General features: G+C 36.3%; 1 protein-coding gene and 1 non-coding gene across 10 annotated transcripts in view; one reads left to right on the top strand and one right to left on the bottom strand.

Annotated features, from left to right (window-relative positions):
- KDM6A (lysine demethylase 6A) overlaps positions 1-16,682 on the bottom strand; it is a 181,131-nt gene that overhangs the window by 76,536 nt on the left and 87,913 nt on the right. For all 9 annotated transcript variants that reach the window (XM_018043771.1, XM_018043764.1, XM_018043765.1 and 6 more), the window contains exon 6: positions 10,060-10,180. In XM_018043771.1, the coding sequence (XP_017899260.1) occupies positions 10,060-10,180 (121 nt within the window). The remainder of the gene's footprint in view (positions 1-10,059; positions 10,181-16,682) is intronic.
- On the top strand, positions 6,822-6,893 carry TRNAC-GCA. The gene has a single exon. It is a non-coding gene; the product is annotated as a tRNA-Cys (tRNA).

Genomic DNA, 16,682 nt, shown 5'->3' with positions numbered 1-16,682 from the left:
CTAGATAAAAAGAGGCACAGCAGCCACACATTCAGATTGTACTACATTTCAAAGTCTAATCTATCCTGCCAACATTAATACTTAGATAAGACAGGGGCTTCTCTGGTGGCTCAGTGGTAAACAATCCGCCTGCCAATGCAGGAGATGCAGGTTCGATCCCTGGATTGGGAAAGAAGGAAATGGCAACCCACTCCAATATTCTTGCCTGGAAAATCCCATAGACAGAGGAGCCCGGGGGGCTACAGCCCATGGGGTCACAAAAGAAGTCAGCCAGCAACAAAACAACAACAAAAGACAGAACTTTCCTGAGTCAAAGGTTGCAAACTGACCGACCAAGAAAACCCCATTTAAGATGGCAATATTTTACTTTCACTACTCCACTGAAATCTCACAAAGAGCAGAGAGATGCGTAATTCAAATCGCCCAATCTACATTTCATCTATCAATACTGAAGGTCCTGTAATGAAATCTGGCAGAAGTAGTTCTGGACTACATAATTATTCATTGATCTTAAAATTAGCAATGAAGTCACTGATGCACCATTTCAAACCCAAAACATCATGAAATGTCAAACATGTGCAAACCACAAACCCACATAACAAAAATCACTGATACACCTCTGAGTAAACTAAAGGGAGATAAGAGACTAGGGTGGGGATGGTATGACTTCATGGTTTCATTTCTAGTGTCTAAACTGGATGCAAAATAGATGTATTTTTAACACATAAGTCAACAAACAACTATCAACTATGATAATCAACCCCCAACCTGAAGATACCATGGTAAAATACCTAGCACCCATCCTTGCAACCAACAGAAAGAGCTTGGAAATATACCTCATACTGAAATATTGCAGTACTCAAACTGACTGCTGCTGTGTGAAATAGTTACCACCCAATAAAGGCTTCTGCAGTTCAAAGACTATTGCAAACCTCAAGGCAGAAAGCATTCTATAGAAAACTAATTTCAAAGCAAGAAGATTTTTTCCTAATGTTACAGTGATTTCCTTTTAATAGAGCCTTTCTGGTCCAACTTAATACAAGGTTCAATTCATTACAATTTCTGTTGACATCGGTATCACCAAAGTAACTTTTTCTTTAAAAGGTTTTAACTTGTTCAATATTTCAAAGTAACTTTTCAGTACTTTGCTTTCTATAGACTAAGGAACTAGATTTTCCTCTCTAGATAGAAATGAAAGTTGATGTAATTAACACATAAAACACCAATTTCAAGACTTTATTTCCCTTTTAAAATGTTTTACTTCTAGTTGTATAATCTGTGATTATCTTACCATCTTTTCAGTTGTAGAACCCTTCAACTATGTTCCCAAACCTGAAGATAAGCAGTGAGAAAACTTTTCATTATTGACAAGTTATGGTTGTGTGTATAAATTATTAATTTGGAGCAACATGTGGATTCCAGATTCAATCTCAGATGTTCTGAGTCAGTGGGTTGAGGACAATACCCTATGAACCAAATAACACCCTCTACAACTTATTCCAATGCAGTCAGGGTTAAATGTCAATATTTAAAACTTGCAAATTGTGTGTTTACCCCCAAAAGCCTTCAGTTCAGTTCAGTTCAGTCGTGTCCGATTCTTTGCGACCCCATGAATCGCAGCACGCCAGGCCTCCCTGTCCATCACCAACTCCCGGAGTTCACTCAGATTCACGTCCATCAAGTCAGTGATGCCATTCAGCCATCTCATCCTCTGTCGTCCCCTTCTCCTCCTGCCCCCAATCCCTCCCAGCATCAGAGTCTTTTCCAATGAGTCAACTCTTCATATGAGGTGACCAAAGTACTGGAGCTTCAGCTTTAGCATCATTCCAAAAATGATTCTTTCTTCCAAAGAAATCCCAGGGCTGATCTCCTTCAGAATGGACTGGTTGGATCTCCTTGCAGTCCATGGGACTCTCAAGAGTCTTCTCCAACACCACAGTTCAAAAGCATCAATTCTTCGGTGCTCAGCCTTCTTCACAGTCCAACTCTCACATCCATACATGACCACAGGAAAAACCATAGCCTTGACTAGATGGACCTTAGTCAGCAAAGTAATGTCTCTGCTTTTGAATATGCTATCTAGGTTGGTCATAACTTTTCTTCCAAGGAGTAAGCATCTTTTAATTTCATGGCCGCAGTCACCATCTGCAGTGATTTTGGAGCCCAAAAAATAAAGTCTGACACTGTTTCCACTGTTTCCCCATCTATTTCCCATGAAGTGATGGGACCAGATGCCATGATCTTCGTTTTCCGAATGTTGAGCTTTAAGTCAACTTTTTCACTCTCCTCTTTCACTTTCACTTCAGTCTATATAGACAAGGTACGTGTAGTCAATACTGCTGTCTATTAAAGCAAATGCTGCTTGTTTGCAACCTGTTTTTACTCTACGCCAAGCACTCTGTTATGACTATGCGTGCGTATGTTCTCAGCTACATCCAATTCTTTGGGACTTCATGGACTGTAGGCCGCTAGGCTCCTCTGTCCATGGGATTATACCAGTTAAAACATTGGGGTGGGTTGCCATTTCCTCCTCCAGGGGATCTTCCCAACACAGGGATCAAACCCGCTATCTTCTGCAGCTCCTGCATTGTTAGATTCTTTAGCACTGAGTCAGCATCTATGCAACTGAATAAAAGGCTCACTGAAATTAATGTTCTAATAAAAGTTTAAAAGACAATTCCATAGCAGAGTCTAAAAGATATAGATGAGGGAAGAAAAGAGATCCTTCAAGCTGAGGAAACAGTATCTGTTTACATAGCGTTTATGAAACAGGGGTTTATGAACCATTTAAGTGGGAGAATGGAAGGTTTGTCAGGTACTCTTGCAGGTCAAAGGCGAATTATTTTTTCTTTTTTTACAGATTGCCAGAATTCTGAAAGTATGAATTAAAAAAACAAATAATTTCATTTCTAAACTAGGGAAAATGCCTTAGAATGTGATGGCAATTACTTTAGGGATTTGGTCTCTGAAAATAAGATACCAAACTAAAACTGAAGCTTCGGTAGCATTTGCGAGCCATGATGCTTGGCCAAGTTGATCTGACTGAGATTCCCTCAAAGTTCCCAAACTCAGTTCTTTCATTCTCTTTGTAATTCAAGATTATTACAACAGTTTCAAGGAGGAACTCTACTGCACCAATGACTAATAGCTAATGAATCCTAGCAATCTTCACTCAAAAAACAGGTTCCTTCTTTCAATAGCTAATGAATCGTAGCAATCTTCACTCAAAAAAGAGGCTCCTTCTTACAAGTTTACCAACATGGTCTCTTCCAAAACTGTCTTTCACCACAAAAAAAAAAAAAAAAACACCACACCAACAGTAAGGCAAAAGACATTTTATACTGAAGATGTTCAAAATCGAATTTCCAGCCCTTCTTTTTGGCTCCAGACTTCTGTCTATACCAACATCTGATATCCCTCAGGTACTTCCAACTCAATATACTCCCCCAAATGACCCATTTCCATTTGGAGGCTTTTCATTTCCCAATCCCCAAACCTGTTGCTTTCTTTATCCCCTGCTTTATTAACAGAAAAGCAAGTCAAGTCAACAAATGGGGACTCTCTACCCACACTGAATTTGTCAGTAAATTAACTCCTTTATTAAGACTCCTTAAGATCTCTAGGATGTGTTACTTTTTATCCATCCATCCATGCATCCATCCTGAGAACCAATTTTTTCTACAGATCTTGCTCACCTTTCTTCTTGTAACTGTGTCCAACCTAGTTCTCAAATTTCTCCTTTTTATCACATTTTATAAAAGTACAGGGACGCAACTGATTAGAAGCTTTAAAATACTGGTTTTAGTGTATGTCAAATCTATGTACAGAAACAATCAGAATATGTATTGACTGAATTTTCAAGTTCTTTAAATCTAGTATACAATCTGTGTTCAAATCAAAATAAGACTAACATGCACACAAATAACAAAGTTAACATAATATATATTTTATAAAGGATAATGTTACAATTTGCATTGTAAAATGTTTAGAAACATAAGCTTAAAAAAATTGTGACACTGAATACACTGAATGTTTCATAAAGCTGCATTTGAAGACTGAATATTTATAACACAAATTTAAGTAGTCATCCATAAACACCAAAAAGTGTTTTTTGATTAGAAATGATTTCTTGTAGTTAAAATATATTTGAGGAGAGAAATCTGACACAGGAAACCTGGGCTTATCCCAACCACTCAGTATCAAGAAAGGATGGTTATTGAACATCCATGAGCAATCATGTCCTTTTCAAAAATGTATTTCAGGAACTGAAATTCTTCTACTATTTATACTACTTTGCACTTACAGGTATGTAATAGAACTCGGCATAAATAAATATCAAAAGGAAAAATAAAACTGGGCAGGCAGATTGAAGTGGAGAAAGCATTAGTGGATAAATAAACCAGTGAGCAGATCACCTCATACCAGATAGATAATACACAAGCAGTGCGAAAGTGCTAAGTCACTTTCAGTCATGTCTGACTCTATGCAACCCCATGGAGGCTCCTCTATCCATGGGATTCTCTAGGCAAGAATACTGGAGTGGGTTGCCATTTCCTTCTCCAGGGGGTCTTCCTGACCCAGGGATAGAACCCACGTCTCTTATGTCTCCTGCATTGGCAGGTGGGTTCTTTATCACTAGCGCCAACTGGAAAGCCCCAGATAATACATAGAAAAGATTAAAAGGTAAAGTATAAGTTGATGAACAGTACAAAAAAGAAAGAGCAAGGAAAAGATTCCTGTCCACAAATGAGGAAAAATGGACAGAAGACACAGAGCAGTGACCACTCTCTGCCAAGACAGTGACATTATATTCAGCAGAAACCAAATTCCACTGCCAAAGTGGGAACTGGGGTGGGTGAAAAGTACAAATGTGAAACTAGCAGATAACTAGATTACAGCATAGAGATTACTGTATCCATGATACTGTACTATAAACTTTGAAGCTGCTAAGAGACTAGATCTTAATTGTTCTCACGTAAAAAAAAAAGATAATTATCTGGCATGACAGATGTTATTAGGAAATGCTATAGTGATGATGATAATGTATCAAATTGATGGTGATGATATATGGTGATGGTGATATATGATATGGTGATGATATAAATGTACCAAATCAACACACTGTACAAATTAAACTTACTCAAAGTTGTATGTCAATTCTATCTCAATAGAAAAGTTTAACAATTTTAAAAGCCTAAAATTTTCAAAGCACCAATTAGAAGAGTTAAGTTATTGAGCAACTGAAGGAAGCAGGCCAGGAGTGGGTATAGAGAAATAACAGCAACTTTTATTATTTTTAGACAACTGAATGAATAAAAATATGCAGTTAAAGCTTCAACAAAAAATACTACAGATATATCTTAGAAACTTAAGGCCTGATTAAAATTAACTTAATAGCTGGTGTTCAAATTTCAAGCAAATATTTTTATAATACGTAGTTCATAGTATCTCAATTAAATGAAGGAAATGATTTATATGAGTAAAATAGTAAAAGACAGGAGGTATTTCACAGATTCCAAAAGTAGTTTCTAAAAGGAAATACACATCATCATGCCTTGACTTATTCTTTCTGCCTTAATTTCTTAGAATAAGAAAATATAACAATAAAATTCCTTAGTCTAAAGTATGATATCAAATCAGATACCTGGAAATGAAGCAGTTTCTGGAGAACAGTGTTTTTCAAAAAAATAAGTAAAATGCCATTTGACTCAGAAGTTTCATGTGAGGTATAATAATAGAAGGGAGAGAGCAGAATGAACTGGCGAACAGGGGGCATCTAGAGAAAACTGCACTGTCAGTTTGTGTAGAAGAAGATGACAAATACAATCAGCCTCATCTTTTCTCCCCAATGTTTCCAGCCAATCTTATGAGAGGCATTTTGTCATTTTAGCGCCTCTTTCATTTCATTAAGCTATCCATTCAAGAAACACTAAGCACCTGGTATAATGCCAAGCTAACACACAAGTCTCATTTGAGTTCAACCCATTTCCTTTGAATCACCTCTTGTAATTCTCGTCTTCTTAATCCCTTCATATTATTCCCTTCAATCAGCACTTATCATCTTCAAATATCAAATTATAAGGGGACTTAGACTGGTATCCCAGTCAACTATCCACAAGTTCCCATTAAAAAAAAGCCACCTTCTTTATCTACCTTTAAAAAAAAAAATTGAATGCTGCCATTATTTCAGGGGAAATTAAATATCTATAAAACTACTTGTTAAAACTGGCATGCTTTTCTGAAGCAACAATAGCACACTGCCTCAAATACATAACAAATGTAAGCAATTATCATTAATATCATTAAAAAGTAATGAAATAAAATTCTGAATTAATTATATGGAGGTAAACAGGCAACTAATCCCACCTGAGGGTGTATTATATGAAGCAGAAAAGCCATACAGTATCACATAGAAATGTCACCCTGAAACAGACTCTGGTTCAGATAATACTAAACTAGTTAATAAACTAAGAATAGGTACCTCCATCACTCAACTAAACATGTGAAATCTTTACTGACCAATTTAAAGGAAAAATCACACCACTAGTTGAAAAGTAAGTTGGGCATTAACTTCATATTTCTGAGGGTGGGCAGTATGACAGAAATACAAGTATTAAAATTTAGGACAAGAAAATGGATTTCATACAAACAATATCTAATACTGGCCCCAAATCAGAGTTTTAGATATGGTAAAACTGAGAACTAATATAGAAGGGCTGAAAAAACTTATTTGTCAGAGACTTTGATATATATATTGTTTAATCTTTGTAACAATCTTGTGGAGTAGGTAGTTATTCCAGTTTTACAGACAGACCGGGGCTTCCCTAGTAGCTCAGTCGGTAAAGAATCTGCCTGCAACGCAGGAGACCCAGGTTCGATTCCTGGGTCGGGAAGATCCCCTGGAGAACGAAATGGCAACCCACTCCAGTATTCTTGCCTGGAGAATCCCACAGACAGGAGAGCCTGGCAGGCTATAGTCTGCGGGGTTGCAAAAGTTGGACACAACTGAGCAACTAAGCACACACACACAGACAGAAAGAGCATCAGAAAAGTTAGGCATCTTGCCCAAAGTCACACAATTAGTTTAGTGGCAGGGTCAAATTTTAAAACCAAATTTGCTTGCTCTGAGAGCTATTTACATGGTACCAAAACAGAATGAATCTGTTTCAGAAGTACATTTTGGGAGAAAAGTTATTACCAGAGATAGAAATAAAACAGGAGGCCCTGGAATGCATTTCATGTGTGGGTGAAAAGCAGGAATCTATTATGAAAATAAACTGCATTTTATTTAAATATTTTACCATCTAAAACATACTGTATATGTTGTATCTCTATCCCTGAGAGGGAAAGAAAATGAGGCAGAAAAGACTGGATCTGTAATGGACAGATTGTATGCACTACCCCCATATCAAAACACTCTTTTTACCCACCCCTCACTCTTCTATTCGATAGGAAAAGCATACTTAGGAAATTGAGCTCTGCTCAAAAACAGGACATAACTGATCCAAAGAATAGAACAGAATAACCAAATCTTTGATAAGGAATCACTGAGAATGGCCATGTGGTCTAATTCTGGCCAATGAGATGCAAAGTGTTCTTGAAATGATCAACAAGAAGTAAGGATCTTTGTCCTCTACAACAAAATAAATCAGGTATTTACGAGTACTTACTATATGCCAGCACTATACTAAGCACCTATACTGTTACGATATAATGCTTTTCTTTATGAAATATGAAAAAGAAATCATTTCACTTTGATCACACCTGGAAACCAACCTGGAGCCAACATAGAACAAAGAAGAAAATAAACCTTTAATCAAACACTGGATCAGCTCTATCAACCAATCCTCAAGGCTGGACTTTACATTACTGAGCTATTTTTTTGGTTGTCACTTTAACCAGCTTCAGTTGGGAGTTTTCTGAGGTTGCAGCCCAAAGCATCTATACAAACACACTGTGCTAGGAAACAACTTCATGGAGTAGAAAAAGTCACCAGAGGCTCCATATCCATCCATATGAAGGTAAAGTACTAGACAGTCCACTGAAGGAAACTTGGAGGCTACCTACGGGGAATAGGCCATATCATTCCTGCTGATTCCTACCTCCATTTACACTAAATGTTAAGCACTTACAGTAATATACTGAAATACATCTTCAACTACGAATGTTGCCTAAAATTCTCCTGCAAATAGACAAGGAATACTGGAGAGAGAAGCCTTAAAAAGCCAATGCCAAGATGAGATAAAAATTAAATGAAACCTCATTTCATTGAAGAAAAATAGCAGGGACTCCTGAAATTCATTTCTATGTTCATAAAAATGAAACAAACATCAGAATGGTATCACGTATTTTAAATAAATGGAAGGAAGGCCCCAAACAAGAAGACTGCACTTATTAAGGCAATCTTGCAAAAATCGCTGACTTGAAAGTTTGTTAGCCCACCTGAACAAATGAAAAGTTGTATACAGGAAGGTTTCTGTTGAACATGAGTAAGCAAGAACACTTTGAATTAGTCATGGAACATTGCCCAACAGTTTCCCCTGATTAAAGGGGATTTTAAACATTGCCACCTTCATGGAAAGAGAGCTTTGCATCCATAAAATTGTTTAAGTTACCACTGTACTGATATTCAGAGACAGCCACATACCATAATTTGGGACATATCTGATTACTTTTTTCCACTCAAATATATTTCCTAAGCAACATATATCAAACTGCTACCAAAAACACTTCTGCAACACACAATATGCATACTGTGACAGTTCTGTAAAACACTCAAGTTTATTTTGTATTATAAGTCATTTTAATAATCTGGTTTGCTAGTATACACTGCGACTGTCCAACAGGAGGTCAAAATATGCAAGGTGGAATATCTGAACTTGTTTTCCATTTCAAGTCCACTCACATGCCAAAATACAGTTTGAGACAGGCTGCTCTAAGCTTGAAGAAAACTGATTAACTTCTCCATGTTACTTACATTTGCCCTAGGGCCTATTCCTCAAACTGTACTCACCTTTGACAAATGTGTGATCTGAATACTTTCACAATCTACTTATTTTAGTGTTTTGGGGTGTATACCTCTCTTTCATACCAACAGCACTATTCTGTATAAACTCATGAAAGACAGAAACGGTATTTGTTAAAGTGTCTACTTTACAACTCTAGAGCAATTAGGCATTCCTAAGTAATTTTTTTAAATTTCAGTAGTTCCTTATTAGTGAATTCAAATTACAACCTACTATAAAGCATTATCTTTCTTTATCTCCCTCCTGACCCTTCAGAATGAAGACAGCATACAATGGAGATACATAGAACATGGCAACAACCATCATAGCCATAAACTCACAAAAAATTAAGCTTTTCCTAGAACTTCTAATCCTTTCAAAAATCAATACTTCTGTCAAGCAGGGAAGCACTATTTTCATGAAAAGCCCAGTAATACCTAAAGTTATGGCATAAATAGCACAGGAAACTCAATGAAAAACTTGAGAAATGTTAAAATCTACAGAAAGTAAAATATTTAAGCAATGACGTGCTATTTTGCCCAGCGTTTATACTCACAAACTAGCAGCTGAAATGACTACCAAAGAACACACTTTTTAAAAAATAATTTAAGATATGAGACATGCTCTGTTGGCCTAGTGACACCTAGTGAGACCCACACAAGTTAAATGGTCAAAAGATGGGGTCACAGATACAGAATCACTGAGCAGCTGGTTCTGACCCATTACCAACAGTGGAGTGATTCAGATGTTCAAATCGAGGTTGAAACCTTCACCCTTTCCTGATGATGGACCACAATTCAAACTTTAAAAGAAAAGGTTTACTGATATAATTACTTGCTTATGTCTTAGCATCATAACTACTTTGTACTCCGAAATCCAAACATATGCATCTTCCAGTTCATAGCTGATAAAAGTTCTTTCATCTAAATTTTCAAATTTTCTTTTGAAGTACCAATACAAATTGCAACATTTCTCAATGTTCTAATATTTGACAACCCCCCTCAAAAGCACAAAAAATGAAACACTGTATCTTTGATAAAATCCAACAACCTACCTTTAAACTAGACTCATAGTCTGTGTTCACTTTGAACATAAGCCCAAGCCGTAAATGAATTTCCTTGGCTCGACAAAAGCTGGGATCAACATAAAGCACCTCTTGAAATGCTTTAATTGCCCTGAAAGAACATAGACAAAAAACATCTTTACTTTTTAACAAGTACATGAATTTTTGCATGGTAACACAGTAAATTTCTGTTTTATGCAATTGTTTTAAAGGAAATGCCAGTTTTATAAAAATGATGTCAATGGATAGCTTAAAAAAAAAAAAAAAAGACTGGGAAGGGGTTCTTGGGTTTTTTATGTAAGTGAAAGTGTATAATATAAAAAGAGAAAAGGAAGATGAGTTGAATTAATTCTTATTCACATAATATTTTATGGCTTAATAAAATTCTCAATGTTAATAACTGATTTCACTGTTTCTGGAATTTCCTAAGGGAGAGAGGATAGAGCAGGTAGATAGTTTTGTTTTTAAGGGAGATTAATCTTGTTTCTAGTCTATTCCATAAAATGAAGTCTTCTTTTTTGAAACTTTTTATTTCTTTCATATTTAGGTTTGCGATCCATCTGTACTTTGTTTTTTATATAATGTTTTCATCTTTTTCTATACAAATATTTGATAGCCCCTACATCATACATAGAAAAGACCATCCTTACCACAGCTCTACAGAGCCACATTGTTCTAAATCAAATGTCCACATCAAACATCTTGATCTGTTTCTGGGCTCTCTGTCACTTGATGTGTTTTTACCCCAAATTCACGTTTTATCATAAAAAGTCTTAATGACCAGTAGAACTTAATACAAGGATGAAAGAGGAACACTTTTCACTGAATACATTTTTCTATCATTTAATTTGATCACATGAATGTTACTATGTACTTATAAATGAAATTAAAATCTTGACAAAGTATGTCTAATTTGAATTTTGAAAATTATAGTATCAGATATACAGTATTTTAGGCATCATTTTATGAGTTGTGTTCCCCCAACATACACACACGCTCTCTCACAGGAACATGAATCATAAATCATCTCTCTCTACATGATTTAACGCTAATCTCAAGTACAGGCTAATAAATGCTTTGCAAAGCTTTTTTTATCAACTATTCATTGCTTTTATTTAATCTTAAAGGAGGCTACCTGGAATCTTAGATAATTCCAAAATAAAAGTCAATCTTTTATATAAAACTTCAAAATATAATATCATAAAATAGAGCAAAACAATATGCCCCATGTCTTTAAGCAACTTTATTTTGACTTGTATACTATCTATTCCACCTCCAGAAAAACTGTGTATTTAATATTAAGGGTTCTAAACACTAATATTTATTGTGACGAGTGGGGGCAATAGGTCTGGTATCAGTTACCTTTGCTGCTAAGCTGCTAAGTCACTTCAGTCGTGTCCAACTGTGTGTGACCCCACAGACGGCAGCCCACCAGGCTCCCCTGTCCCTGGGATTCTCCAAGCAAGAACACTGGAGTGGGCTGCCATTTCCTTCTCCAATGTATGAAAGTGAAAAGTGAAAGTGAAGTCACTCAGTCATGTCCGACCCTCAGCGACCCCATGGACTGCAGCCTACCAGGCTCCTCCATCCATGGGATAAATTTTTTTTTTACATCTGGTTAAATAATTTCTTCCTGAAAGAGTTCAGCATCTCTGTGTTACACGGCATTTCAAATGGGTTGGGTTATTTATGTATTTTGCTATCTAGTATGTATAGACAGAAGAGAGGAGTCAAAGACATGGTATGAAAGAATTTATGTAAAAATTCAAAGAAAATTACCTTTCTTATTCAAAGGTGGCTTCCTGCTCCTCTCAATCAGACTTCAAGATACTCATCTGCATACTAAGAGGGTCTCTGTACTTTTCTCAAACCTTTCTAATAAGAGAAGGTGCAGCTTCAGCCTCTGTATTCTCTTGGTCATGTCTAGAGGCACCTTTTTCTAATAGAACAGATTGTGTGCTCAAGCAAGTGCATGTGTGTGTATGTTTGTGCCTGTGAGAGAGCGTGTGTGTATGCTGGGGGAACACAACTCACATGTTGGGGGAGGGGCATAAAAAGGTTAGGAGAAGAATAACTGCAGCAGTAAATGATACCAATTAAAAGGTAAGATGTGACTGGGAACAGGAATTCAGCGGCTTTTGGAAACTTCTGGGTCGGGAAGATCCGCTGGAGAAGGGATAGGCTACCCACTCGAGTATTCTTGGGCTTCCCTTGTGGCTCAGGTGGTAAAGAATTCACCTGCAATGCAGGAGAGACCTGGGTTCGATCCCTGGGTTGGGAAGACCTGCTGGAGAAGGGAAAGGCTACCCACTCCAGTATTCTGGCCTTGAGAATTCCATGGAGGTCACAAAGTGTCAGACACTACTGAGCGACTTTCACTTTCACTTCAGGGCAATAGTAATTTTTTATTTCTCAACCCAAGTGACAGTTCTGTTCATTTTTATAAGTAACATGTAAAGATGTATAGTTAAATGTGTGCAATTTTAAGCAATATTTTATAATAATAATAATAAATGCTTCATAAAATCCTAATTAACCTTATGATATGGGTCAGAGAACTCCTATGGAATGGGTCAGAACTAAGCAATGTGCACACATGCTAATTAAAAATCCAGGCAGGAGAGACTGGATATATGTGTGTATATATATATACACACACACACACACACACACTGTACAGATGAAACTGACACAACCTTACAAACTATAGTTCAGTAAAAATTTAAAAAAAAACAAACAAAAACACCCCACCCCACCCCCCAAAAAAACCAAGGCAGGCCTGAGACATATACATGAAAGAAGGAGAGTGGAAGCGGAAGGCAGCAAAGGATAAAAGGATTAAAGGAGAAAAAGAAGACAGGAAGAAAAAACAGTCCAAGAAAGGATGTATGCGAAAGGGAAGAATGAAAACACAAAGCATCAATAGCAACCCTTCAGGAAAAATATTTCCTACTCTATCTCAGTTTCTATTTCCACCCTTTGTCCAACATTTGATAAATGTGTTTTATTTCATACATGCCTTTAGTTCTTAGTTTGAAATGTTACACAACTACAAAGAAACACAGGTTTATTTTAACAAGTTCCCTATATGGGGATTTTTTTTTTTTTTAATTAACCTATCAGCAAAAACACATGTTCCAATATACTAGTCGGGGCTACACCTTACTGCTCTTTAAGGACTATTACGAGTGCCTATTACAAGGTTGAACAATATATATCTATTCGTCAAGTTCTCCACGTTGTTTCCAAGTTTCCCTCAAATTCAACACTTGCAGACTCAATCTTCAATATCTCATTAGAAGATAACTGAAACAGACTCCTTAAAGACTCTCCTTGCTCTGCTCTGGCTTACCGATGCTTCTTCAAATATGTGGCTCCTCTGACTGCCTACTAATAACCATGATACTCAAGTCAAATCTCCATGTAGCATTTAAGGTCTGTGAGCAGTTATACCCACTCCCAGTCATGCCTTAACACTGCTCCTCTTCAAATGTGAGCTGGCACATCTCAGGAACTCCTTCATGCAAATATTAACCCTCTTGCTTTCACTGCTTCTCCTGAGGATAGTCTCCTGACCTGAAATATTTTCATTCTTCTGCTTCACTCTAAATCCAATATTACCTTTAAGACTCACCACCCGAACTCAATACCTTTTTTTTTTTTGCTTAGTATTAACCAGCAGTCAGGGCCACTCTATAAATCAAATCATTTTATTCTCTACTTACCAGTATACTATCTCCAGTTTTTCCAAGTGGTCTATTCCTTGAGGTCTACATTCCTCTTTTATTTTCAAATACTCTACACATTACAGGAAAATGTCTAGTATCTGTTTACTGGTGTCATCACTTTCATAGTTAGCAAACTGGACTTCTTGTTGAGAGGGTGGGAAGGGATGTTCCATAGTCTCTTTACTGATTAGAGTTCCCCTGAGCTAACAAAATAGATCTAAGTTCATTTTCATTTCCTTTTCTGAACTTTTCCCATCTTTCTCTCCTATGTGTTGCTTCCACCCCTTGGGGGTGAGAGAAGAAACAGAAAAAAGAATGTGTTTGTGTGTTAGGAGGGGGAGAGCGCTGTGTGGAGAAAACAGGCACAACTCAGACTAATTTTGGTCATCATTTTAATACACTCATATCTCACCAAACCATATGCAACCAGAACATGGTCTCTGTAGTGCAAGTTCGACTAAACCACCAACATATACAAATTCTGCTGACATCAGTATTCTGATCAACAGACATGAGAACATGAGAACATGAGAAATCGCTACTTAAAACCATAAAATACTGTTAATGATATAATGCTTAGAAAGGCTTACAATTTTCAAATATTAAAGCATAATCTCTACTGAAATAAAAGTACATATTGCTATACATAACTATCCATGCATTTTTCTTCTTAAAATCTAAAAATGTTTTTTAATCACCATAATTATAACTATAGATTTTCAGTTTAAAATTTTACATTTAATGTTAGACACTAACAATTTTTTAAAGAAAATGATAAAAAACTAAAACCTTAATAGCACTACCTACAAAAAACATACACACTGACTATATTTTAAAGCAATGTTCATTTTTAATAAAGTTTCTAGAAAGTCATTTTTCAAAAAGCCTCCTTTAGAACTTTACCAAACTATAGAAAAATAATGATATTAAGTAAACATCCTGGCACAGTTTGAGCACATTTAAAGAGACAAAATAAAACTTTTAAGTTCCTTGGAGCTAATAAAGGTGAATCTAGAGATTTCCCTCAGGCATATCTGACGGGATAAAGGAAGTAATTTCACAAGTTTTCATACTAACAAAAGAGAGAATACTTTAGCTCTGTATCAGTAATAACACATTCACAAAACAAATTAATACTTCCATACACACACACACACACACACTTAGGAAATTTAGATGTTCCTTCTAAATGAGACAAATAGTAAGATTTGATGATGAACTCAGAGACAGGTAAGATATTTAAAGGTAGAGATGGAAAGAGAAGGCAGACAAAACAAAGTAAATGGTATAAAACAAGTTACATGGGTAAAAAATACTCAAGACATTTTCAGCAAAATGTTAATACAGTAGTGACTCACACAAAGAATATATTTAGGGGAACAATAAGGGTAGAAAGATTATCTGAGGTTGAAACAGAGAGGATCTTAAATGTGAGGCTAAGTTAGAAGTATCATATACTGGTTTATTCACATTGACATTTGCTAATGTATTACCTCTTGGGTCTTTTGCCCTCTTCAGCCAACTTCATTTCATCACTGTGGACAGTGGGATTTTTTTCTCCTCTCCAGTGTGAAGTTCATGTTTTTAGTCATAATTTCCCTGAGGCTTAATCAGTCCAAACCCTTCCAAATTCTCTCTGGCAATCTATGTGTCACTGGTAAGTATGATTTTACCAAAACTACCTTATTTATCTGCTAGTTTTTTCCAAAACAGAAGCAAACAGAATAAATTGAACATACATTAACATCGACTGCTTTATTTTAATAGAAATATACTTAAACTCTGGTCTAAGAGAATTAGTTTGCATAATGATAGCTCAGAAAACATATATTAAATATTAAGTTTTTGCCTGACTTCATGTTAAACAAGCCTCAAGGTCAATGGTGGTTATCTCGAATACATTAGGTTTATTTATGTTTATGTTTGCACTCAAAGCAGTGACTTTACAAGGCAAGCAAAGATTACTATACCCTTAAGAACACTTGGTAACTGGTACAAATAATTGGTACACTTGTAATTGGAAATGAGTCCTGGAGAAAATTCACTTGTAACGTGTTAACATCTCTGTCTTTTTGAACTCACCTCCATCTCATTACCCTACTCCTTGCTAATGTCAACATAATAATAATCACTACATTTCCTTACCAGGCCTTATTAATCAGATTTAGGAAGCTAATTTCCAAAATCCTCTGCCTCTGGCAAAGAATTATGTAGCTGTTAGATTTGCTACCATAAGGTCATTCTGATATTGATCAGTGGGGATACAAAAGGTTACAAGCTAAAGAAAGAGGAATGGTAGGATTTTCAAGGGGGTATATTCAGAAATATGGCTACAAGTTATAATAATTTACTACTGTACATGGTTCAAATTTTTTCACTCAAAGATATGTTTCTTATTATAAAGGCAAGGAAAAGCTCAGTTCAAGGTACCCTTAGCAATTTGCCACCCTCATGAAGTGAAGGCATGGGCATAAACATGGAAAGGAATGGCTTTATAGATGCTGGTTCTAGCTCTCTGCTGCAATATCTTACTTTGGGCTTCTCTGCTGCATGTATTTTACTTTGGGCTTCTATGGCTTCCTTTCTTCTGCTGGATATATAATTTTTAAGTCTGGTCACAAGTTACTGTGTATGATAATAGTAAAATTAAATAATTATGATAAATCTACTGAGAATTTAACAGTTGCTCTGTTTCTGACATTGGGCTCCTCAAACTGAAAGTAGAAAAACTGACCAAGTTACTGAATTGACTCAAGAGGCTAACATCAACTCAAAAAGAAAAAAGGCGTGGGGGGGGGGGGTGGGGGTGGGGGGGAAGGGTGCAACATAATAGGGCAAGAAACAAGACAGATTAAGCAAGAAACAAGACAGAGTAACAAGATAAAA

Source organism: Capra hircus (genome assembly GCF_001704415.2).
Source record: "Capra hircus breed San Clemente chromosome X unlocalized genomic scaffold, ASM170441v1, whole genome shotgun sequence".
Lineage (NCBI taxonomy): Eukaryota > Metazoa > Chordata > Mammalia > Artiodactyla > Bovidae > Capra > Capra hircus.
The sequence above is the reverse complement of the archived record's forward strand: the minus strand, read 5'-3'. Positions and strand labels throughout refer to the sequence as shown.